The sequence below is a fragment of the Mauremys mutica genome, chromosome 5 (genome assembly GCF_020497125.1).
Source record: "Mauremys mutica isolate MM-2020 ecotype Southern chromosome 5, ASM2049712v1, whole genome shotgun sequence".
Lineage (NCBI taxonomy): Eukaryota > Metazoa > Chordata > Testudines > Geoemydidae > Mauremys > Mauremys mutica.
Window position 1 is genome coordinate 61,713,445 of NC_059076.1, and position 25,182 is coordinate 61,738,626.

Consider the following 25,182-nt stretch of genomic DNA (forward strand, 5'->3'; position numbering starts at 1 on the left):
TCCTTCTCTGGACTGTAGCAGTATGTCTGAGCATGCGTTTGCTCCAAGAAAGACATTAGTCATCATTAACAGGAGCACTGACACCAAATCTAAGTGTCTCTACACAATGACCAAATGGCAATCATCTTTCTCTTACACTGTCACTGCTGATTAGAGTTTTCTTTCATGAAAATTTAATTTGTTGCCTTTCTGCAGCTCTTTTTTACATTTCTGCAATTACATAGCATGCCATCAAAATGCTGCAAATGCAGCAAAAGATGCTGTACCTGTTCATAACAAAAGAAAAAAATTCTTATTATTCAGCTGTACTTTTCACCTAGCTTAACAGACGAAAACTACAAAGATATAGTGAATGACTAGTTGCTGACAAAAGGAAAAATACATATGGAATACTTGAATCAGGCCTCAAGTAACACATGTATCTTCTGCTTGAGTAATTCCAACTAACTGAAGAAATTTTCCCCCTTGAAGATGATGAACATTTTGCATCTTCCAAAGCTTTGTTAGGCAGCACTACTAGTCACAAATATGTATTTACAAAAATTTGCAGTTTCTACTCATTTTTTTTAAAAGAACATTTCATAACTCTGAAAATTTCTACCTTCATTTCTTCAATCTATGTCAACATTGCTCTTTGTAGTTAAAAGCCAAAGAAAATAATTTTAGCAGCTGCAGACATGAAAAAGTTTCATATTTGATACTCAGCAGCTATTCGATATACATAGTCTCAGACTTCTGCTTTGTGTAACATTACAAACATTGTTGAGTAAGATACCATAGCAATGAGTTATTTTAAGTAAGATTTTCAAAACATTTACTCTTCTGTTTTATTTCAGTTTGTTTAAAGATTTAATTATAAGCATATGCTATTTTGTTAACATCTGTGCACAACATACAACCTGACTGAATTCCAACCTCTGAAAGCAAGCAGGATAATTTACATCCCTCAAGTAAAGCAACAATATTAGAGAATTACATACTAGGATTAAATTAAGATGTTCAATTTCATCTAAGGGTTATCTGATTTTCTTCTACAAACATTAAAAATAAACCTTTTATTACAAGTATACAGTTATCCAAATGTCTTTCAGAATACATTTATTCTATCTTAATTAAGTGTAAACCTAAATTCACTTCCATTTCTAGTAAATTCAGAAACGATAACCATCAAAATTGAAACAGTAAAAGCTTCCCTCCCCTGTTTGTGTAGTATACTACAATAATGAACCAGAACAGCAATGCTGTTCAGAACAGAAAGTGCTGTTACTACTAGCAGTTCAGATTTACAAGCAAGTTTAGATATCGTTAAATAGTCTCAACATATGAAATGTAAGAAAAGGAAACTAGGAATTAAAAGTGGATTGTGAATGGCAATCTATGATTGCTGTACTGCTATGGCAATATACCTTGATTAAATGCAGAGCAAAGCTAAAGTAAAAACAAAACCATACCATGGTAACCTAACCTAACTGTCCTTACAGACTGTGTTTATGTAGTCGCTGACCCTTTTAAGCTATTCTTCTTGATTTAAAGAAAAAACTGAAATTTTCTAAAGCATTAAATAATGCTTTTTGATTCCCCCCCCCGCACACACACACACACCAAAAGTCTATAAATTTGCCACCAGTTTTGTCCTGCATATTCTCCACAGAGCTTATCTTAACAAGCCATAGGTGCAAATGTTGAGATCTTTTCCCAGCATCCATATCAAGTTCAAGTACAGAAGTTTAGCTCTTTGACTCCCATATCCAAGTCACTTGTCAGTAAAAGGTTGGGCGATTTATTGACCACCTCTGGATGCATACTGTCAGTGCTGAAGGAAATATGAGGGAGGGTTGTCGCTACTGTTCTGGAGCTCATTGATAATGACATACCTGCCTCTGTCACCCATTACCCATACTACAAACTACTTAGACCTAACTGAAAAATCAATAGCCTACTTGCACTGGTTCCTGTGGCTGCCTCCTTTGATTGTCAGCTCCTGTCTAGGGTCAGCACTTACATGAAAGGGGCTGTGACTGCCTGATGCTTTCAGGACAACCTAACGATATGAAACTAGCCAACAGAACAGTAAATTCTGTCTCCCTGCCCTCCTCATCAATTAGGCTTTGACTAGGCTTGCCTGTAGAAACCTGACCTTTTAAGTTTAGGTGAATATGGACTAGCTGAACACACCATTGCCCTCAGCACTGAGCCAGGAAATCCACTGACAGGTTAAACAAAACAGAAGGTTGTAACTGTCATAATTTGCATTGCACTTTCACGCCAACAAGGGTGTTATCAGTAGGGGCAAGCCCTGGAACACACAACTCAAGCACCCCTAAGTCACCCTCCTCATAAATTTTCAAGTGAAGTGAGATAAAACATAAATTCACAAATGACCATGCAGTTCAAGTCCCACTTTCTTTCAAGTTAGCACTTTGGAAACCCACCAAGTGCATATAAACAATTCCCTGGATAGTCACATTGATACTAAAATGCCACTAATGATGAACTTCCACATATGAGTAAGTTATGCAACCACAGCAGTTAAAAACTCTAGGTTTTTGTTTTTCTTAATTATATATGTATATGCACCTATACATTTTAGTTACACACAAGTATATATGCATATATAATTTTAAAATCCCCAAAGAACTCTTTAACTGTTATGGTTGAGTAATTTTTGCTCATATGTTGGAAGTCCATCATTAGTGGTATTTGAATAACAATGTGACTAACACAGGATAGAGTTTACATTTTAATACATTCTCTTTTCCTCCAAAAAATATTAAATATGAAGCAGAGAAATAAAAATGATGTAATCTTAGATCTGAAATGAAGATCTGAACTATTTCCAGTAAAGTTACATTATGTATCTTTAATAATTGCTTGTATGTAAATTAGAAAAATGTTAATACCTGAATGCCTGCTAAAACAATTGATTAAAAGCAAATGAGAATATTTGTAAACATTTTCTCTTAGGTATTCCCTGATTACTATCAGTTTTCATGTGGTGGCCACGGTGTGTTCATTCTCAGTTATTCCTTCCACTGACACTACCCATCTTTATATAAAACACCAATAGGCCACGGAAAGGCCATATATGTATGTTAGGGTCCATTTATGGAAGTGGAACACTGGAACTTCTTCATGCAACAAAAGGATGAGTCAGTTCTGCAAGCTCCTTTTATTTTAACTCCTGTGAATTCTAAAACTTATAGATGCACTCTGCTGAATAACTATGACTAATACCTTTTAATGTAAAAAAACCCTGAACATCTCCAAAATCTACATTAAGATTGCAAGAAATAACGTACTTGCTGCTTCTAACCCCTGTAACTTCTGCACCACCCTTTTTCTCCCCCAATAAAAGATTCAACACCATAAGTTGAAATGATTCCTTATTTAAATAAATGTTACTAATCCTGCTGACTGTTTGGCTTTCCAAAGTTAAGATCTAGCTGGTAACAGTCAAATACTTTTGTAAATTTTCTTCTGATCATTTTAATACAGATCAGTCACCAGATGTAGGTTATATCATATGAGCTTTATTGAGGTTAATTTATAATAAAAAGGAAAACAGCTGAATAGATGTTTCATTAAGTCCATAACCTCCAAATAACTACATAATTTTAATGCATTAATATTTTTAAAGCTTAATATCTCTCAATGGTTCTAATACATAACAAAGCAAAGAAAGCACTGCTCTTTGCAACTATGTACACAGTTCTGCTAAATACAGTTAAACAGTTACAATTAATACTGCATTCCAAACGAACTACAGAGCAAACACTGGTTAAAAATGGTAGACTTAATTGTGTCTGGATGGATCCCTTTAGAGACTTAATGTGATGATTAACTATGCATCTGGTAACATGTCAAGTCCTTTTTGTGTGCCTATCTGATAGTGAAGTGAAAGGGCATGGACAGTGTCCAGTCCCAGCAAGCAAATCATTTGAAAGCAGTCATAGCCATAGATCAAAGATTTTTCACTCTATCCAGAGTCGATTTAAACCCACCACCCCAGCCCTGTGCTGCAGACAAAACCAGTTAGAAAATAAGAAAGGCTCCTTAGGATCCAAAGATAATAAAGGAAGATAGAAGTGAAAAATGCAGAAAAGAAACAGACGGGCAGAACCTTGATATCCATAGGCCAAGACAGCTGTTTTACTTCCTCGTTTTACTTCAGATGGTTAAAGAAAAGGAAAACTTTCCACCCTTTAGATCACCAAATATTATTTCAATTAGGCTATGCAGATGGCTTTTACACATTATTTGAGCCAATATAGTTTCCCCTTCCCCTGCTATAAGAAATGGCACATAACACTCTGCATATCAATTTTATCTCATTCATAAAGTTAAAAAGAGAGCACGCTCTGTATTATCATACTCCAGTTCTTTTGAAACAAAATATGTATCTCAACAGGAAGTGCTACAACTTAATGCTCTCATCAGAAATAGCATGAAACAAAAATGATGTGATGATTTTATAAACAGCAATATTTTATATTAAAATAATTCTTTGGGAGGGCTGGGAAGTCAATATTTTGAGGTAAAATAAGCAAAAACTAAAGTAACTTTTCACTTTCTAACATTAAAACTATGCGATATCTGAACAGGGCTGTTTTGTTTTGCTTTTGTAGTATTCTAGTTGTTAGACTGCTCAAGCCAGAAGCTTATAAAGAAATAGAATTTTTAGTCAAATTTGTATATCTTCTATATTGTATGCTGATTTACGACATTTTAAAAATAGCTTGTTGAAAAACAGTACATTTTAAGCACACGATACAAATGGGCAATGGTATTACAGGGAAGAATTGGGTCCCCTAAAAACTACATTATGGAAAATTATTTCATTATTTTAATCACAAGAATAGCTTTAGTCTATGTAGTAGTTTGGGAGGGAAGTACTTCATGCTATCTGTATTAATTGACCCAATATTTTCAAAATGTTCAACACATGTACATGAATTAGACGCTTTTACTTTAAAAGAATCTGGAAATTGAAGCTGACAAATAGTTAAAGCTTTAGATTCAGAATTCTAGGTTGATTCAGAAGTAAAGAATGCTGCATCTCAGCCAGCTACATGAAGGTTCTGATCATAGAAATAAATCAATGTCCTACCATAAACCAAGCTGGGCTACTGTCTGTGGGTGTGAGCATCTGCACATACATATGTACCTTTCTGTATGCATCGGAGATAATAGATGCAATCATCATCATACACAAATTGATAATGAGGAAAGCTAAGTCAAGATACACTCTAGCTGAAACAACATTCTACTTTTGTCATCTCCATTTTACTCAGAAAACCTGTAAGTTACTTCCATGTTGAATATTTTTTTTAAAGGATTCATTTTCATTTAATGGCATTTTAAGAACTACGACCTAGAATATTTCTATATACCATGTACTTCAGCAAGCTTTTTACAACTAATTTTAATTACATACAATTCTAGTTCAAGTTGACAAAATCTTGGCATCATCCATGCTCTCATACTTCTATACATAAGTGGACATTATCATTAATCAGTTATTTTAAGAAAAAACAGCCAGAACTCTAAATATAGTTAATCCAATCAGATACGCGTGCGCACACACCCACACATCCAAAGAAAATAAGGCCCACAAGATGTTCTAACAAGAATAAAATGTTATCAAAGTATTAGAAATGTTATTCTATATTTGTTTGACTTCTGGCCACCAAACTTTTGATTTTCCCTGATAGCCATATAAACCAAAAGTTTAAACCAAAAAAACCCCTAGTAGCCAAAACAATCTTTTAAAGCTTAAAAAAACATCACTACTACTCATCAGAAATAATAAGCTACATTTAACAATAGGTTCAGACTTTTAAAGTAGGCAGAAGTTATTGGGAACTATTAGAGGTATGACTCAATGTATGGTTATTTGATGAACACCAGATTATGCAAAGCATCCTGTTTACATTTTAAGATTTGACAGCTAAGAACATATACTCAAAAAAGTTACTTTAAAAATATTTGGAAGCCACACCATCCACAAGTGTACCCTAATTAAGTTTTTATAGCCATTTATACATTATTTAACAAGCATATCTTCCAGTCTGTTTACAAAACAAAATTTACATATGTTCATTAAAGGTTGATGAGATACATATATGATATCTGCAGTAATTAAACACCTTTTGTTCTTCCACATAAAGAGTGCATTATAGTTAACTTAGTAACCACTTCCTTACAAAAGATCAGCAGATAATGAAACCAATCCACAATTGTAAAGGGGAGATGCACACTGTATTCTCTAGAATGTAAACAGGATTATAACTGTCAGACCCATAGAAGTATTTACTACAACCATTAGCTTGGTTTTGCTGTTGAGAAACACAATATGCACTACTGAATCATTTTTTTTTAAATCCATACATTCCCTGCAGCAGTTCAAGCTCCATCAGCAGTGCAGGAATGTATGAAAATGACAGGCAAAGGGCATTAGTTCTTTTCCCATACAGTTCTTCTATAAATGGAAGCACAGAGTTCTTCTGCAAAACACTTTAATCGGAGAATGTTTGGAGCCAGATCTTCAGCAAAATATAAAATGATCAGAAAATTAAGTTCTACGAGCAGGTCAATTATAGTATTTTCCCCAAAACTGGTTTCTTTACACCAAAGGATGGACAGGAAATCCAAAGCCATTACGTATTAAAGAACTGGAATATATTCACAGAGCATCATCTAGTGAAATCCCAGTTGGGGGTGCGGTGTGTGTGTGTGTGTGTGTGTGTGTGTGTGTGTGTGTGTGTGTGTGTGTGTGTGTGCGCGTGCGCACAAAACACACTTCTCATCCCTCTTGTGAGCACCTGTTTTTGCCTCTTTTTGTTTTTTACGTCAGAAACAGTTTCATAGTCCCATGTCAATGCCTTCACTTAAAATTAAACACTCCATTAGTTTTGTATTAAGTAAATAAATTGTTTAGAAATAGAAAGCCTTTTAAAATATGTAAGCTATGCTATTTTAATAAACTGATTAGTCAAACAAAAATAAGCACATTAAATCATAATCCAATAAAAAGTTGGATGGGTTACCAGTTCTGCGTTCTAGTTATTTTTCTCTACTGTAAGAATGATTTCTCTCAGTTTCTTCTGCTCTATAAAAAACAACTTCACATTTGTAAATAATGCATATCCTCCCACACAATATGTTTAAACAAATATATTTAAATACACAAAGGTTTTGTTGTGCTTAAATTTAAGCACATTATAACATTGTCATGGTTATTAAAAATGTTAAAACTGTATATACCATTTACATGTCTATGGGGAGGGAGAGCAAAGAAAAGAGCATACGTTCCCCAGACAAAGTCCCCTTTCCAATATCCTTCACAGAAGCTCCTGCTAGCCAAATACTATTGCTCCAGGCAGTAGCATGCTGATGTTGGCACTGCCTAAACCAAACAAACACGATGTTTAACAGTCAAATAAAATGTCCCGCAGCCTCCCTAATGAATTTGTCAAGGACCATCAGATCACCCCCTCCCCTGCCTCATTAACTCAAGTATGATGAGACGGATTATAACGAGAGAATACAGATCAATCCGTCTGAAGACTTCAAGTGGCTTTTAGCCTTGAGAGTTTCTCTCTCAGGCACATACACTCGGTCCTTTTAATAGAATACAGTATCTCCTGCTCTTCAAGGGGCTGCCACTTCGTTTTATACATCATCAAGGGGCTGCTGATGGACTTCTATACTAACATACATAAAAGCAGAGGTGACAAGGGCTCTTCAATTACAGCCTCCTCGGATACTGTTTCCCCTTTCAATTATTCATTCCCGGGAAGAGCAAATTCCGCCACAGATAAAGCTGCTCTTAATGCAATGCGGCCGCAAAAGCAAAGACACAGGAGCAAGGGATTTCACGTGCATTATTTGCTGGAAGTGTTTAAGTTTATTGCTTAAATGATGTTTCTAATTAGTGCCCGAACAATAAATTAGAGTCGGCTTTTGTTTAACTGATTTATTATTTACTAGAGCTTCGACCCCCAGACAGGGAAATTGGTAATGAATTGTTTTTAAACCAAAACACTAGTAACCTTTTATCATCAGTCACCTTAAAAAGTAAGGGGAGACAGGGGGGAATCGCTGGCTTCTTTTAACCTTAAAATCTGGAAGTGCCTTTCCCTCCCGCAGCCGCGGGGCGACCTGATGGCAGTCACTTCTCCCGTACACTCGGCACATGAACCATTAATTTCTGGGCTACACAGTCCCTGTAAGAGGTCAGGGCTGGAATTCTGAGGCGCCTACCCAAGCAGCCAAAGCTTATGGAATCAGGATGCAAAGCTGTTCGGCGGAAAAGGAACATGAGAACCGGCTACTGGAAAACCCGGTGTGATAACTAAGAAATCGACAAACTGCTTAGGAAAGACATTTGTTTGTTAAATGGATTTATTAACACTCCTTTCATTTATTGGGAATAGGAGCAGAAGCCCACGGGGTGCAGCCGAACTATGTGTGGGGTCCTCTAAAATTCACCCCACTAATAAAAAAAGCCACGGGGTAACCTGAGAAACAAAGCGACATCCTCTCATATTCTTCCCTCCCCCCACACCCTGCGCCCTGCCCTACAATTACTCACTGCTAGGTAATTAACATGATATGCCTTACGTCAGGATGAGTTAATGTATTGATTTGTAAAGTCCTTTATTATTTTTATTAATAAACTACATTTTCCATCAGGACTAGGGACTCCAGATCGTGGATTTGGCTCTTTGGTGTCAACTACCCAAGCTTCAGAGTGGAGAATTACTTTCTCATATGTAAACACACAACTACTACCGGGAGTCCTTGAAAACGCCAAAGAAATTTCTTCATCCGAGTTCTAGGACTTGTTTTCTATAACCCGCCCGACCTTTCTTTCCTGCAAATTACACTGCTAGACGCCTTTATTGGGTTTAATCCGTGCAAGTGTGAGGAGGATCGGGCGGAGAAGGGGGAACACATGATTGAAGCACCTGGTAAGCTCTCCCGTAGCCAAAAGCATCTCCGTGCCCGAAGCACATTTATCCAGTCACCATCATGGAAGAACAGAGATTCCTCACCCAAAAACTTCCTGAAATACGTGGAATTGTTGGTGATAGAGAAGGTACCTACAACTACCACAAGCAGCGTGATCCTGCTGCTTTCGGGCAATAAAAAGATGATTTATCCCGAAAGAAGAGGTTGTAACCAGTACCAGAGCAGGGCACATTATACATATTTTTATACAATAGGTTTATTATCGCTCACAGACATGTTCTTAATTTAAATACACGCGAAAAACAGACGGATGATATTTTATTTTATTAAATCTCAGTCTCTGTATTCTAACCAAGAAACAGATAAACCAAAAGAACCAAAGAACGACAAAACTTCCACGTTTAAGAATTTTTAAATTGAGAATCCTAAGTGACCAGGTTCAATATTTATAGTCTATCGAGGCTTCCAGAAATATAGGAAGAATAAGGCAACGAATTTTGACGTAACCTTTAAAATATTTGAGAAACGTCTGGAGATAAACAATCTACTTTTCTCACATAACAAACGTTAAAATTCAAAGCAAAGACTCGGTTTGCGTGCTGATTATTTATAGGTTCAATGTAAACTGCAGATCAGCAGTGTAAGGGATCTTGATTTGCACAGTACTAAGCAGGATGTTCGTTAAGAAGTAGGAGTTCGTTAAGAAAATATACCTAAATATCACCCAAAGAACACATAATATTAAACAGAACTATTGTACTTCAAAAATAAGATTAAAGTAATAGAAATATTTTTATTTTAGCTACTTCTCCATTGATTATATTGATATTAGTTGGCGTTGTTTCTGTACTCTAATATAAACTGCATATACATAACTGCGTAACTAGAAACGAAATACAAACTTTCGCAAAAATATAGTAAGCTTCAATTTCAGATAGTTCAATGCTGCTATTTAGAAGGGGGCAGAGCTTTATTGCACAAGATTTATCTAAATTAATCTGACGAGGAGTAGTAAAACAAGGTGTACTATTCTGTTCCAATGACAGTCTCACTTTCACTGCTGCAGACCAGCGTTAGTGGAAGAAGATTTATGTTTGCAGCAAAGTACCACAAGTCGCCCTCGCCCCTTCCTCAAAAGACACCAGCATTACTGCTACTTCGCCTTGAAACAACCGGGTGGAAAAGCAAACTTAATTTCCCCCCATCAGGCTTCCAAGTAAAAGTGATTCAGCTCATAGGCAGTTCGTTGCATCTTTTTCTTGCACGACGTTGTAGGATGCGCACACAGACTGCACACCTTTCTGAATCAATGCCACTCTCCCCCCAGTATTTAATTCCCGCCAACTCCAACACCGAGTAACTCATATAGACCATACTCTTTTTCCTCTATCCGTCTATTGATGGGGAGGCGGGGATGTGTTTGTTTGTGCGCGCGCTTCTGTGCATGTTCCTTAATATCTCCTCTTCCCTCCCCCCTCCCCATATGCAGTAGCGGCGGCTTCCCTGCATCCAACATGCACATAGACTGCTTGGTGATTGGCTGACCCTCTGACAGCTCAGAAGGCGATTGTAGGATCTGGAACTCCACCCCTTCGGCAGGGCCCTGGGACCATTCATAAACTAAACAACACTCCCGCAAATCCAGAGACACACACACACACACCGAGGAAGAGAGGCGCAGAAAGTGAGAGTCTCTACATGCAATTTCAAGGGTTGGGGGGGAGGAGGAGAAATCCTGGGCACCCCTCCCTGCTCAGACAGTCTATGCAAAAAAAATTGATATATGTATATATACAAACTAAAGAACAGGAATGAATGATCACAGACCAATGGCAGCAGTCTACGCCTGAAGACAGAGAAAGCCAGAACCGGGTTCAGTCAACGCCTCCAGCAGGAAGAAGGAAATCAACAACATCCCTTGACAGTCGGCGAGAGACGCAGCCAAACTCATGCACATCTCTGGTGGTGCCATGGTCTGAGTTTTCCCTCTTCCGCTCTTGGCATTTCTCGCATTCTTCTTTTATTGCGTGCGGTTTTCAACTTCGCCACTGCTCGGCTGTGCTGTGGAGACCCGCTGCGAGTCCCGGAGAGAAGTTTTTAAATGAACTGTTGAACTATTTGCGTGTGGGAGGGTGGGTGGCTGCGCGCAGAGGCTGCTGCATACAACACGCTCCCCCCCCCACCCCCGCATACCGAAAAGGCGGCACATCAAACTTTGCACTTCAAAGGTTTCCCCTCCGTCACTCGCATCGCCCCATTCCCGTCGGCTGCCAGTTGCATGGTTCTTGTTTTTTAAAACCACCACCATCGCCCACTATTTTCTTAACTTGTCTTTGGGGCGGAGTGCGTGCGTGTGGCGGGGGCTGGGGGGCTGCAACTTGGCGGGTGCCCTGTGCAAAGCTGCAGTCACCGCTAAAGCATTGGATCCCTCAACGTACTGCGAGAGCCCGGTCTATAGCCCGGACCTGTGCCCCAACATGATCGCCGCCCAGGCCAAGCTGGTGTACCAGCTCAACAAATACTACACGGAGCGCTGCCAGGCCCGCAAGGCGGCCATCGCCAAGACCATCCGGGAGGTGTGCAAGGTGGTGTCGGACGTGCTGAAGGAGGTGGAGGTGCAGGAGCCCCGCTTCATCAGCTCGCTGAGCGAGATCGATGCCCGCTACGAGGGGCTGGAGGTGATCTCGCCCACCGAGTTCGAGGTGGTGCTCTACCTCAACCAGATGGGCGTCTTCAACTTCGTGGACGACGGCTCCCTGCCCGGCTGCGCGGTGCTCAAGCTGAGCGACGGCCGCAAGCGCAGCATGTCGCTCTGGGTGGAGTTCATCACCGCCTCGGGCTACCTGTCGGCCCGCAAAATCCGCTCCCGCTTCCAGACCCTAGTGGCCCAAGCCGTGGACAAGTGCAGCTACCGGGACGTGGTGAAGATGATCGCGGACACCAGCGAGGTGAAGCTCCGCATCCGGGAGCGCTACGTGGTGCAAATCACGCCCGCCTTCAAGTGCACCGGGATCTGGCCGCGCAGCGCTGCGCAGTGGCCCATGCCCCACATCCCCTGGCCCGGCCCCAACAGGGTGGCCGAGGTGAAGGCGGAAGGCTTCAACCTGCTCTCCAAGGAGTGCTACTCGCTGACCGGCAAGCAGAGCTCCGCCGAGAGCGACGCCTGGGTGCTGCAGTTCGGCGAGGCCGAGAATCGCTTGCTGATGGGCGGCTGCAGGAACAAGTGCCTCTCGGTGCTGAAGACCCTCCGGGACCGGCACCTGGAGCTGCCCGGCCAGCCGCTCAACAACTACCACATGAAGACGCTGCTGCTGTACGAGTGCGAGAAACACCCCCGGGAAACCGACTGGGACGAGGCGTGCCTGGGGGACCGGCTGAACGGGATCCTGCTGCAGCTCATCTCCTGCCTGCAATGCCGGCGCTGCCCCCACTACTTCCTGCCCAACCTAGACCTCTTTCAGGGCAAACCGCACTCAGCCCTGGAAAGCGCTGCCAAACAGACCTGGAGGCTAGCCAGGGAGATCCTCACTAATCCCAAAAGCCTGGACAAACTATAGGGTTAACAACACAGTGATAAACCCATTTAAAAACTTTTATTTAAACAAAGCAGCTACAACAAAAGAGGCGGCGAAACAAACATCCAACACCCCACCTGCAATTAAGCATTTAAAAACTCTCAGACATTTACAAAGCCAAAACGATCACCTCGTTGCACGAGAAGAGACTCCCCTTCCTCCTTTTTTCTTGCAATGTGAATTTTTTAAAAGTCACACAAAGAAGCGATCGGACTTTCCATCATCCAAACGAAGCGCAAGGTACATTTTCAAATAAATGTATAGTCATTCTTTTCTTATTCTTTTTGTTTGCCTGAATGTTGTCACCAAGTGAAAAAATTATTTAACTATATGTAAAAAATTCTCTTTAAAAAAGTTTTACTGATGTTAAATGTATTTCAGTGCCAAGGTCAGACTGTGCCCCATACTGAATTGTTGAAAACAGTAATAAAAATATTACTTTAACTTTACATTGACTTTTTTGTGAATTGTTCTTAAATTCAGGCAAGTAGAGAGATTTTTCTTGGCTTTCAGAGGAAAAAGGATTAAAACAAAAATAAAAGGCAGATTAATCACAATATTGAACTGGTGCTTTATCTATAAATTCATCAGCGTTTTCTAAAGTTTATTTCAATTATTTTCGATTAAAATAGAAATAGACTGTATTTAATGAAAAAATAATTCCCATTCATTCTTTGGTTGCTTTGCTTTCTCTCACTTGAAACTTACTCTCTAAAAGTTTTAGGAATATATGCACCATCACATAGCATTTCGGCACAATTTTGACAGGACTAGGGCGGAGTGTTAAGGATATAGTCCTTAAAATATCTTTGTTGTTTTTTAATTTAGTTGGTGAAATATCACAGTCCGTTCCTATTTTGTCCTTTAAAAATACATTAGATATTTGCTTTATTAAACAAGGGTCATTCAACGATCAGTTTTACTTTGAAATGAAAAAAGTATAACTCTTCTCTGAATAATAAACAAGCTTAAATGCAACTATGACATTTTTTCTAACAAATATTTGTTTTCTCTGGTTTTTAAGTATAGCGTAGAAATGCAACACAGCAGCACTGCGTACAGGGGCATACACCGGAAAGGGGGAAACGTGCGGTTTTAAAAGAAGCCAACCAATTTTATGTTCAAACAACTCGACCCCTTTATACCTGGGTTGGTTTGTGTTTGTTTTGTTTTGGTTTTTGTTTTTTCAAACGAATGCCTGCTGATTTGCCCCTAATTTTCGGCTATAGTGTTTTGCTGCAAGTTTTCTAAAGGTTTACATTTCTAAAACTTTACTGGGAGATTTTTTTATTATTAATTTTTATTATTTGCTTTAACGTCTCGAAATATTTTGAAGCTGGTTTGGAGCATTTCAAATTGCTTTTCATGCCCTTTCAGGCCGATGCAAAATCTTGTTCCAAAGAACTACTTCCGCTTCTCTGTGGACGATCCGGAAAGAAATAGCCTTTAAAGTTTGAGTTGGCCATGTTTTTAAATAAAAAGATTTTTAAAACAACTTAAAAGGTAACTATAGAGTAAAACTGAAGCCACTTCGAAAACAATTGTCTAGTTTACGTCGTGATCACAGCGGAATACACATAATGACGCTATAAAATGCTTATGTAAAATAGTCTTTAATTTCTACCTGCAAATTTACGCCTGCATACTCTCACCAGCTCAAATTATGAAAAAGCAAAACTTCTGCGATTGTAAAGTCTTAAAATGTTTCATTGCCTTTTTTTTTTTAATCCAACAGAAGCGGACAGCTTTTCTGAGCATTGAACCTGGCTCACCTGACAAAATGGGTTTAACTCAGTACTTGTAGGACTACTGTGTCCTTGTACAAACAATCCTGGAGTAACAATATAAACTCTGATCTTATCACTACTGATATTATCTCCACTGCAGGTTTTGCTTCAAAAACTTGTCACAATGTTTTCTTTCCCAGTAGGTCAGACAAACATACAGGGAAGTTGAATTTATCAAACAGATGAAGACTCCTTAATTAAACAGGCATTCTAAGAAAATGCAGAATTGGGATTTTTAAGGGCATATTCTACAAAACTCTGGCTACAGATATCAACCTATGATAATTGGGGTGGAGGCAGGGAAAGTGTCAATGATTAAAGGAAAGTTAAATTGTATCTCTGTTTGTCTTTAAAACAAAAGCATTATAGGATTAGTATTTAGACCACTACACAATGGGAAATCAAGGAGTGTCTTTAAAAAACAAAACTGAATTCCACCCCCTAACTCCCTCCCCGCCCCCAACCAGGCTAACTCAAAACACCAACAGACTGATTGCCTTTCTTATAGGAATCCAAGAACAATCTCTCTGTTACAGATTTAGAAGTACAATTGGTCTAGAATGCCCATTTACACTTTGTGAGAACAACCACACATCCAGAGAGAAAGCAGATTAAACTAAGGGTAGTCCCTGTAAGTGAAACAAGGTGCAGTGGTGAACGTTCCAAACTGTACTAAATTATCCTACATGCTAAACATGGAACAATAAAAAACAGTGGAGCCACATGATTTTTTTTTCCACATACAAAGATGGAATCAGTACCTTTTTTTTTTTTAAACTCTGAAGATGTTAGATTGACATTGCAAGTATACTAACACATTAATGCTAACTATGTGGTTTTGCATTTAATATTGACTTTTTTTTGCCAAACAAAAGAGTGTATTTTAAAAGATAATTACTCACAAAATAGGCAAAGATTTCAAAGGTTTACAAATCTCCTCATAATATTGCAAACTGTTTCAAAGATATTTTGGCAAAACCCAAGGTCTGAAAAGTTAATTTACTGTACACATATAAATTCATAGTTCCAGTTATCTGCACCCCACCCCACGTAAATGTTTGACTACATAAATATGGTAAAATCCATTAACTCTTTCCATGTTTATAATACAATAAGAGCATGTGTCTCACAAGAATCCCACACATCTGTTACTATTTTTTAACATTATGAGGATCATTCAAGTGCAATCTTTATAGTTCTAATTTCATACTGTGTGAGAAAGTTAAGCCCTCAAACTGAATTTTACTGCAAAGTGAATCTAATTTTCAACAAAAAATTGCTAATCAGGTTATTAACTCAGGTAACTCAAGTTTACTTATATTAACAAGGCTAGTCATAAATACATTTTAAAGGGGAAATAACATTTTCTGCTTGATTATGATAAATACAATGCACTGTAAAATCTGCTATATAATAACGGAAAACAGAAGCACTGCAAAAGAGTGCAGCGAGCAGAGTATTATGTTATATTGGTATTACATTAAAAAAACAGGAAAGTAAAACAAAGGATTCAGCTAGCAGTTTTGTTGAACTTTCTAGTATTCACACAGGCCTTGTGATCCAAGATGTCTTTATTTAGAATGCCTCCCTGGAGCTTTATTCCAACAAGCTAATTAACATCTGAGCTGGATTTGTCCCCTCCACTTAAATGAACTTTGCTAATGCACATAGTCACAAACTTAGAAAAACAGGAATATTTGTGACCTATGGGGTAATGGAGGTTGGATGGAGAATTAATGGTCATGTAATTTGTCACCAGAGGGTGAAGGTCAACAATCTCTTACCTTGGGGTCGATTTTCTTAAAACTGGGATCTTCTTCATCTACCTCAAAGCAGAGTTCAGAAGAGGTGATGGAAAGAGTGCCCTTCACTACTACAGAGGGGGCCACAAGCTGTGCTGGTGTGCACAGGCTAACTGGACCTGCCAAAGGAGCAAAACACCAATAATCAAAACATCCAAACAGATTACACAACCTTGCACAGAAACAAGCATAGGTTATTTGTTTTCTAACCTCAAAATACAAGGTAAAAAGCACCAGAGATCTTAGTTTAAAAAAGCAAACTGTTACTCCAGAAAGTACATGTCACAGACTTGCAACCTCTCTTCATTGCCAAACACTAAAGCAGCTACAGCTGCAACTGATGCATAAGCCAGATAGGGGGTTTTATTGTTAGATCATCTAGTTTTATTCTGACACATTTCAGTTTTGAAACCATAGCCATATACCTCCTGGTATAAATAATACAGTAAGCGAAGACTTGAAATCTTAATTTCAAATGTGTGCAATAAGAACTTAACGGGTTTCAATAAAATTCTAAAAAGATGAACACAGCAGTCTGGGTTCAAAATTGTCTGACTTAACCTTGTAAATGTGTTCCCTCCCATTCATGCTGGAAATCTATTGTTAAAATTAAACAGTCAATACTAGGAATTGTAAAGTACAATGTTTTTAACATGCTTTCTATTCCATTGTTAAATACTGTTCAAGGATTCCAGATAGTGTTAGTGTAGCTTGGGGACTGTGGGAGTAAACAGCTGGAGGGTTGGTTTCCAACTGAATGAATTTTTACTGGAATAATCACATCTCCACAGGGCTTATCACAGAGACAAATCAGACTACTAGTAAAACAATAGGCTCGGCACAGATCTGACAACACACAACCTATTATATAAGAGAACACATACAAGGGGAAAACAGGTTAGATTTGTTATCCAATTGATTAAAAGAGAGAGGGAAATTAAGTTACTTTGTGGCAGCATTGTCATAAATCTTTGTAAAAAAATTGAAAATATGAGAGTGACACATACAATTTTGAATTAATAAAGTGTCTATAAATGAGGTACACACGTTCAGGTAATCAATGGGTGAATAACTGCCAAAAAACTCAGATGAATTGTCATTTCCATCGATTGTTAGGAGGATGATGGTCTTTAATCTCGCATCAATCTTAATGTGTGCCAGTAGGACAATAGCAGAGATGCTCTTGTGAGATCAGTGCAGCTTTGCCCTCTATTCCCAATATACAAATACATTGTGTTTGCAGATGGGCATCAGATAGTTGCAGAACTGCCATGATTTCCCAAAGCTCATCCCCACAAATGGTTGAAATAAGCAGCTATGTGTTCTTTTGCTGTCTCCCTTTGCCCTCTGTACATTAGCATGTAATCCAGAGGAGAAATAACATTTTTTCAATCACTCTCAGACATTCAATTACAGAGCGAGCAGACAGCTGCAGAAGCGGGGGCAACCCAGGTCCCGTAGAAGACCCCTGACAATTTCCACTTCATTTCTAACCCACACCACTTTATTAGTGAGGATTACTTCTTAATCCTATTGCCATTGTCAAGATTAAATAATTAAACTCCCCTTTCACCTCTATTACAGTATGCATGTATTACTAGAAGCAACCAATGCATAATAAAAGAGAAGCAAGTGGGCAGAAGGCTGTTGAGGAGGAGGCCAGCAATAGACAGGAACCGATTCCATTAAAAAAATTGCATTATGCTCCAATTACTTCTATTTTATTTCACTGATTAGTATATGGCCTTAACATTAGGCTATATTTTGAATGTTCTAAAAAATAAAAGTGGCATGTAGTTCAGACAATGGGTAAATGAATTGCCATCAAATACAATTTCCAATTACTTCACATAGTATCGTCTTCCATTTTGATATCTTATTTACTTCCTGTGAGTCAGAATTTAACTGGGGGACATTCTTCTGTAAATTTAATGGATGTGGATTATGAGCGCACATAGAAATCCACATGTAAAGTGGAATGGTGCAAAGGACTTTGAGTTTTCACGTAAGCCTGTGTTACTCTTTTAAAAATGGAGCTAAATTAGAAGTTATAGTCCCTGAATATGGACCTATTGTTTACCATTTAAACATGACAGGTAAAAGAAGCAGGTTTATGCCATTTTGATTGCAAACTCTAACAAAGAGGCTTGCATCCAACACAGTAAAAGTAATCAAGTTAATGGAACTGACCATTTTCAGGGGGGAAAAAGACATCAGTTATGAAGATACTTTTGGGGGAAAGGGACTGAGGAGAAAGGTTAGAATTGTTGAACTCTTAATACAGTAAACAGCCCCTTCAACAAAAGAGACGTGACTGGTAGCTTTATTTTTGAGTCATAAAAATATATCTAAAGCCTCCAATTATAAATAAATTAAAATTGCCCATTAGCCCCAGTGTTTTGAGCACTTAGACTAGACAGAAGTAGAAAAGGGGAGCTCTTGTTAATGAAAAAGGCTACTTTTCTACATATGCTTTCTTAGGAAAATAAAATAAAAACAAACAAAAAAACACTCCGGTGGTGAAAACAATAGGGTTATAAAAAGCTGAAGAAGGAAAATTCACTAGTGTGCTAAAGCTGAGTCTTAAACCCTGAGGTACACAGAAAATTATCTTTCATTAACTCAATTATGGGAAAGAATAATCTATCACTGTCTATCCCAAAAGATTACTCACTGCAGAAAAGCATGAAAATAGATCTAAATAGGTACGGAAACTGAGGAGCTGGGGAGCAAATAGACAGCTGAAGTTACCAATTAAGTTCTCCAAATCTTTCTCCTCAATGGATGACAAGGTATCATCGTCGCCTTCCAAGAGAATCTCACTCTCCGAGTTCTGATTTCCTAAAACCTGACTCTTGATGGACTGCTTTCCTTTAAGAAGCACGTCTTCGTCTGGAGCTGAAATGAAAGAGAAACATTGCTGTCTATCAGCTCTCAGAGGCAACAGTGATTGGAAAATAGCCTTTTGCAATGAAGATCAGAGAGGAGAAAACTGGCTGGTAAGTATGCGAGGTAAGCTTTCGTTAAACCTCTAACATTAGGGGGACAAGTGGCTAGCAGAGCTAGTTTTAATCCTATTAAACCTGCCTTGAAATACACGGGGCTATCTCTGCAGTATTTAGCACTGTTTCAGTCCTCCCAAAATTTGGGATGAGAAAACCACCAGAAGTTAAAGAGGATCTTTCTGCTGGAGATGGGTCTAGACTCTGCAGAGTAACTTGTCCTTAAATGCTACATGTTAAGCGCCGATTCAGGAAGGGCCACCAGGAAAGGGGCACAATTCCCTTGCCAATTACAGGGCCACGTCGAGCCATCAAGTTTAAGAAAAATTCCCCATTAGAACCAATGGAGTCTCCGTTAAAAGCTCAGGGGCTCGATTTGACCCGGACTGTCGAGGCGACAACAGCAACTCCTCGCGGGGCTGCTTCGGGAGCAAGTCGCAATTGTGAACTTGCGAGCCGCGATCCAGCCTGCTGCGCCCTGTTCCCAGCCCCCCAGCGCTGCTGGCTGGAAGCGAGAGCAGCCGCCGCCGCCGCCGCCAGTGAACTAAAGCTTTGGGTAAACGCAACAGGGAAACTGCTGCGAGCCGACCAGGGTTGGCCTTGCTGGCTCCACGCTGCAAAAAGCAGCAAGTGGAGAAACCAAGCAGAGACGAGAGGCAGCGGGAGACCTGGAGACAGGCCGGCAGGGGGAAGCTGAAGTAGGGACTGGCTCCCGTAGGCTCCCAAAGAGTGCGCGCGCGCGTGTGTGCTCACACTACACAACAGCAAATCTATTCTAGACAGTGACAACAGCAATACACGAGTTCATTTTACAGATACAAACTTGCTCAAGACAAAAACCAAAACACAGTTTACAGCGTACGTTCGCCCTATCTTCCTGTTAAACGTAACCCGATTCAGCGCCTCCTTGATCTTGTATTCTTTACATAGGGGTGGATTGTTTATTTATTTGCCTTTCTTTACATCTCTCCTTTTCTCTTCCCCCCAAACCAAAACACACTTTTGCTAGCCCGCTATGCATCTGATCTTCGCGTGTGCACAATGCTGGGGCCAGCAAGTCAATAAACTTCAGAAAACTCTCCGTGTTGCCAGAGGCTTTCAATACATAGTTACATCTGATGGCGTCCCAAGAAAGAATTAATGGAAATAATTTCTCTACACTAGGTATTAGCTTCCAAAACAGCTGCGACTTACTAACGTTTAAAATATTCAAATCTAACTAGTAACAGCAAGAGACACACGGCTATTCCAGAGATTCACTTCGAAGAGGTCACTGTGGTGGAGAGTTTATTTTAGATCTTCTTGCAAACTGATCCTTGTGAATAGTATTCTTATAATTTCATATTTTATTATAACTAAACTCGAACTTAATATACAACATTTCAAACCGTTTGCCAATTCAGTGCAGAACTAGAGGCCAGGTTCCTATATTTTCCATTAGTAATGGGATGAGTGGAAATAAGGAGTTGAAAAACTAAGTTATATGCGAATTTTACTAACTAGATAGACACACCCAGCCTTACAGACACGGAGATGAGTGAGACGTTAATAAAAAATCACTTTTAGAATTCTACCGGTGTGCACCTACTTGCATTCAAAAGGGGCTATAAAGAGAAGACAGGCAAATTCTGAAAGTCTAGAGGATGTTAATAGGTTCGTGCCTGGATAACTAAATATGCCGAATAAAAACCAAAAATGAAAACTCATCCTCATCTTTAACATCACCAACAGAAAGCATATTTCATGCTATACTTCTAATTAAATATTTTATGTCATAGTTAAGCAAACATTAAATCAGTGTGACAATACATATAATTGTAACATGCCTTAAACAGTTTTCTTCCCCCCTCTCTATTTGGAATGGACAGAATATACACCAAGGAAATGCCAACTTTATGTGGAAAACATTTGCACTATTTTTATCTCTACACTACCATGATTAAATCTATTTATTTACATTTCAAGCTCAACAGAGGCAACAGATAGGAGGCAATGGTTCATTATACATCAAAGGTATTCTGTGCTGTAGATACAGAGATACTAAGGTAGGAAATAGTAGTGCAATCATACAATTGTTTTTGACTATGAAAATTCACATAATTGTATATAATCTTAAAAAGAAATTATTAAATGAGAGAATACCTGGCCACACTTCTTTTAAGAAACATATGCCTAACATCATGATCAACTTACTTCAGCACATTGCTCATTGCATTCTCTGATTACTGCCAGAGAGGATTTGAGGGTCCACTGGCTTATTTTAAAAAAACTTTAATCTGCAAACATTTACAGAAGAACGCAATCCCTAGTGGCAATATACCAAGGCTTAAAGTGTTTAAGTAAATATATACACGTACATTGCAAATAATAAACTATCCAATTAAGTGAAAAGTAAAAAAGACCTACTTTATGTTTAGGCCTTCAGTTTAAAAAAAAAATGGAAGTTTAATTTAGAAATTATTTCTCTTTTGTATGACAATTTCTTCCAGACCAAATTGCTTTGCCATATTATGCATAGGATTTCATTTACTTGGAAAACACTGAGTGTATTGCACCTCATGAAACAACATTTTCTATTAAAATATATCAGTTCATATAACTAAAGAAAACTCAGACTCTGGAATTGTTCAACCTGAGTTGAAAACAGTCCTGTCACAGAAAATATGCAGCTGATATTTAGAAAGGTTTTCCTGTAATTAACTCCCCCTGGAGGATTTTAAGTTAGCAGCAGTAAAATTACCAACAGTATTCTAATGCACACCACATGCACTTGCATTCAATTCTCAATGGCGTAATAGTACTCTATTGACGATTTTATTTTTTAATTAGAAAAAAATTATCTCAAGTACAAAACAAAATAAACATTTTTTTAAATGCTGCTAAATTTTATCTGTTATTTTATAAACCATGTCTGGATTGTACTTTTAAAATCACCATTCACAAGTAAATGTCAGATATTTTCACTCTCTTTGGCATATTCTGCCTTAATCACACTGAAGGTCTCATTTCAAACTAAAACTGTACCTGTTGACCATTTAAGAGTTAATCTGAAATTCAAGATCTGTATGTACAACTTTTAGACACAAATCAGGTAATTTCTGGCCAAGTTACTAAAGTTTTCTCCACTCTTTTTCTCACTATCATTACGAAAAATAAAGTAAACAAGGGGCTTTCCATATCAAAGTGACTGGGGAATTCTAAATGTAGATCAGATAAGTAGAAATTAACTCTTCCTTCCATCATCTCTTTTCCAATCATTGGATTTAATTTTTCCACCTAAGCTAATTATCTTATAATTATTTAAAATATATCACTATGGATACTCCAAAAGAAAACTATTGAAGCGAATTGCATTAATTGAAGATTTGAGGCTATTTGTTGTTTTAGTCCTTGTGGGCAATTTAACGTTTGTCATCTCTCCTTACCGCTCTCGCTCGTGCTCTCTTTCTATATTATATACACATATATATATACACATATATACACACACACACACACGTACACGTATATATGTATAAATATAAAAGAAATGCTTGTTGCTGGAAGGCAGAAAATCAGAATATAATAAAGCATCGTCTGTTAGCACCCTGCTAACCTGAACACAGGAATACACACACACTCAAAGTACACGTACGTGTATGTATTTATGTAATTGTGCACAGACAAGATATATTGCACAGATGAAATCTATACACGCAGCATTCTAGTTCTCTCTCTACAGGTATAAATCAGAGACGTGTGTGTGCAAGACAGAGCATGATACATATATATTCTGTCTATGCGCACATACACACACACACATCCACATGCATATATATGTGCATGCACATTTGTGCTTTCACAGTTTAATCAAATGCTAACAAATGACACTTCAAAGTATTATGATGGTCTACCTTCAGCAGCTAACATTCTCAATCATGCAGAAAAAAGTGTATGGGGAGGATATGATCTCTAACTGTAAATCTTTTTAGAAGTATGAATGAAAAGCATTCCCCAAAGTAAAAATTTAATAAGTTGTATCATGCTACATTTGATTTCATATTTAGGTCCCCAATCCTGCTTTGGTATCTGCTAATGCAAATCCCTGTAACCCTCTGGCAGTTCCCTGGCAGAATTTGAGCCTTAGGCCTCAGTCCTGCAGATCTAAACACATGTTTACATCTTTTCAGAATGAGGCCACCCCTGCAAGGTAGGAGAGTGCCAGAGGTCAAGCTGCAGCCCGAGCCCGGAAAACTACACTGCAATGAAATAGTCTTGCAACCCAAGTCCCAGCAAGCCTGAGTAAGCTGGCATGGGCCAGCCACAGCTTTTTCTTTGTAGTGTAGACATACCTCAAGAGGCATAGTCTCTATGTCTTGTACAGCAAACAACAGACCACTGGCATAATACTCATCTGGCACAGTAATCATCTCTTTCACTACCACCACCACTTAGCTAAAGGGAAATATTGAAAATATAATGCTCTTTTGCACCATTTTATTTTTATGTTTTTGATTCTTTTTCACTTGAGCTTAGATAATGAAAATTGACTAGTCAGCTTTGTTTTAGTTCATGGTCAGTTTCTAGTCAGTTCAACATTTATGGTGTGATAAACATTGCAGACTGTGCCAGTGTAAATTAATAGTACTGCAGCAGTCTATTTTAATCCAAAGTATTTTTTTTATTGACACACTTGAACAAATTTCATAAAAGTATTTTCCATCAATTAGATTTTGTCAGACTTTAACAACAGATGATTTTTGGCTTAAATTAATTTATTTTAAAATGTTCATCTTTGCCTGATGCTGTCAATTGCCATAAAGCAAGTTCGGTTTCTATGCCTGTTATTTTATTTTAAAATACTTAGGGTTCAATTTCTAGAGGAAGAACAAATTACATCCGCCTCCCCCCCAATGTGCAGGGACACAGTGCCAGACTGACTTTTATAAATAACCATTTTGGAGGTTCTTTCCCCCCATCCTCCTTTGAAAAATTACCTGAAGCCCTTTTCCCCAAGCAAGTTAATGTGAACTTGGTAAGGGCAATTAAATTGTCAGAATTAAAAATTTGTTTTTAACTAGAAGGTAGCCAGAAGTATAGTCATGGGGCTGGTATTGATTGCCTGAACAGAGAACATTAGTCTTCAGGTATTTACTCTGCCACTTCCACACCAGAGGCTTTCCTTCAAATCAAATCAATCCATGGAAAAGATGGGTTCTTGCTACGAAAACATATAACTAGGCTGCAACAGGGCTGATTTTTGTTGCTGAAGTTATTTGTATGTTTACTGTACTCTGTATGATTGCTTTTGGATCTTTTCTGCCATTTCACAGTGAGAGCTTTCTTTGACTGTGAGATCTCTGGGGCAGGGACTACACCTAAACTACTGTAATGCAAACAACAGTAGATACAGCCTCTCTTAACAGTGATAAGTTAGCTGAAAAATAAAATGCTTTTAAAAATGTGTTCAGTTCAACATTTTCTTTTTTCATTGTTTATACTTAAACATTTATCTTAACTTTCCTATCCATTGGCAAAATCCATACATTGGATTTCAGAGTAGGTTCATGCTGTTAAAAAAAAAGGCTAAGGGGGGGGGCGTTCATTATATCAAAAGTTTATTTGCTTTAGAGAAGTGCATATTTAATTGATATAGAATGATTCATGATACATTATTAATGAGAAACTATAGAACATAAGGACAATTCCATTGAGAATTCTGGCATCATCCTAACTCATGAGAGCATAGCCTGAAAGTCTTATAACCAGAATCTCCAAGGGATGGAATTTTCTGTTTTGAAATTGTTTATTAATTATTGTTATTATAATAATTAAAAGGTTTTGATGCCTGTATTTATAATGCTGTTTTCTTTTACTACTTCAGAAGTTTGTATTAATACTGATAGATGACTGGTTAGCCTCTTTCTAGCTAAATTATTACTAAGTTGACTCACCTATCTGGCATTTGTGTTTATGTTTAACTATGCAATGAATATTTTAACTTAAGAAACTGAAAAACTAATGTAATAAATGAAAATGGCAATAATTAAATAATTAAAACACC

The 25,182-nt window shown here is 38.2% G+C and overlaps 2 protein-coding genes across 2 annotated transcripts in view; one reads left to right on the forward strand and one right to left on the reverse strand.

Annotated features, from left to right (window-relative positions):
- Nucleotides 1-25,182, reverse strand: part of LRBA (LPS responsive beige-like anchor protein) — a 574,974-nt gene that overhangs the window by 239,956 nt on the left and 309,836 nt on the right. The window contains exons 39-40 of the mRNA XM_045018763.1: nucleotides 18,889-19,035; nucleotides 16,120-16,256 (exon numbers count right to left, since the gene is read on the reverse strand). Coding sequence (XP_044874698.1) covers nucleotides 16,120-16,256; nucleotides 18,889-19,035 — 284 coding nt within the window. The remainder of the gene's footprint in view (nucleotides 1-16,119; nucleotides 16,257-18,888; nucleotides 19,036-25,182) is intronic.
- MAB21L2 (mab-21 like 2) lies at nucleotides 11,447-12,852 on the forward strand. The gene has a single exon (XM_045018764.1). The coding sequence runs from the start codon at nucleotides 11,451-11,453 to the stop codon at nucleotides 12,528-12,530; it is 1,080 nt and encodes a 359-aa protein (XP_044874699.1). The 5' UTR covers nucleotides 11,447-11,450; the 3' UTR covers nucleotides 12,531-12,852.

Bases quoted from the DNA above. Each gene is read 5' to 3' on its own strand.
- MAB21L2 (XM_045018764.1), top strand. From the start codon at position 11,451: ATGATCGCCGCCCAGGCCAAGCTGGTGTACCAGCTCAACAAATACTAC.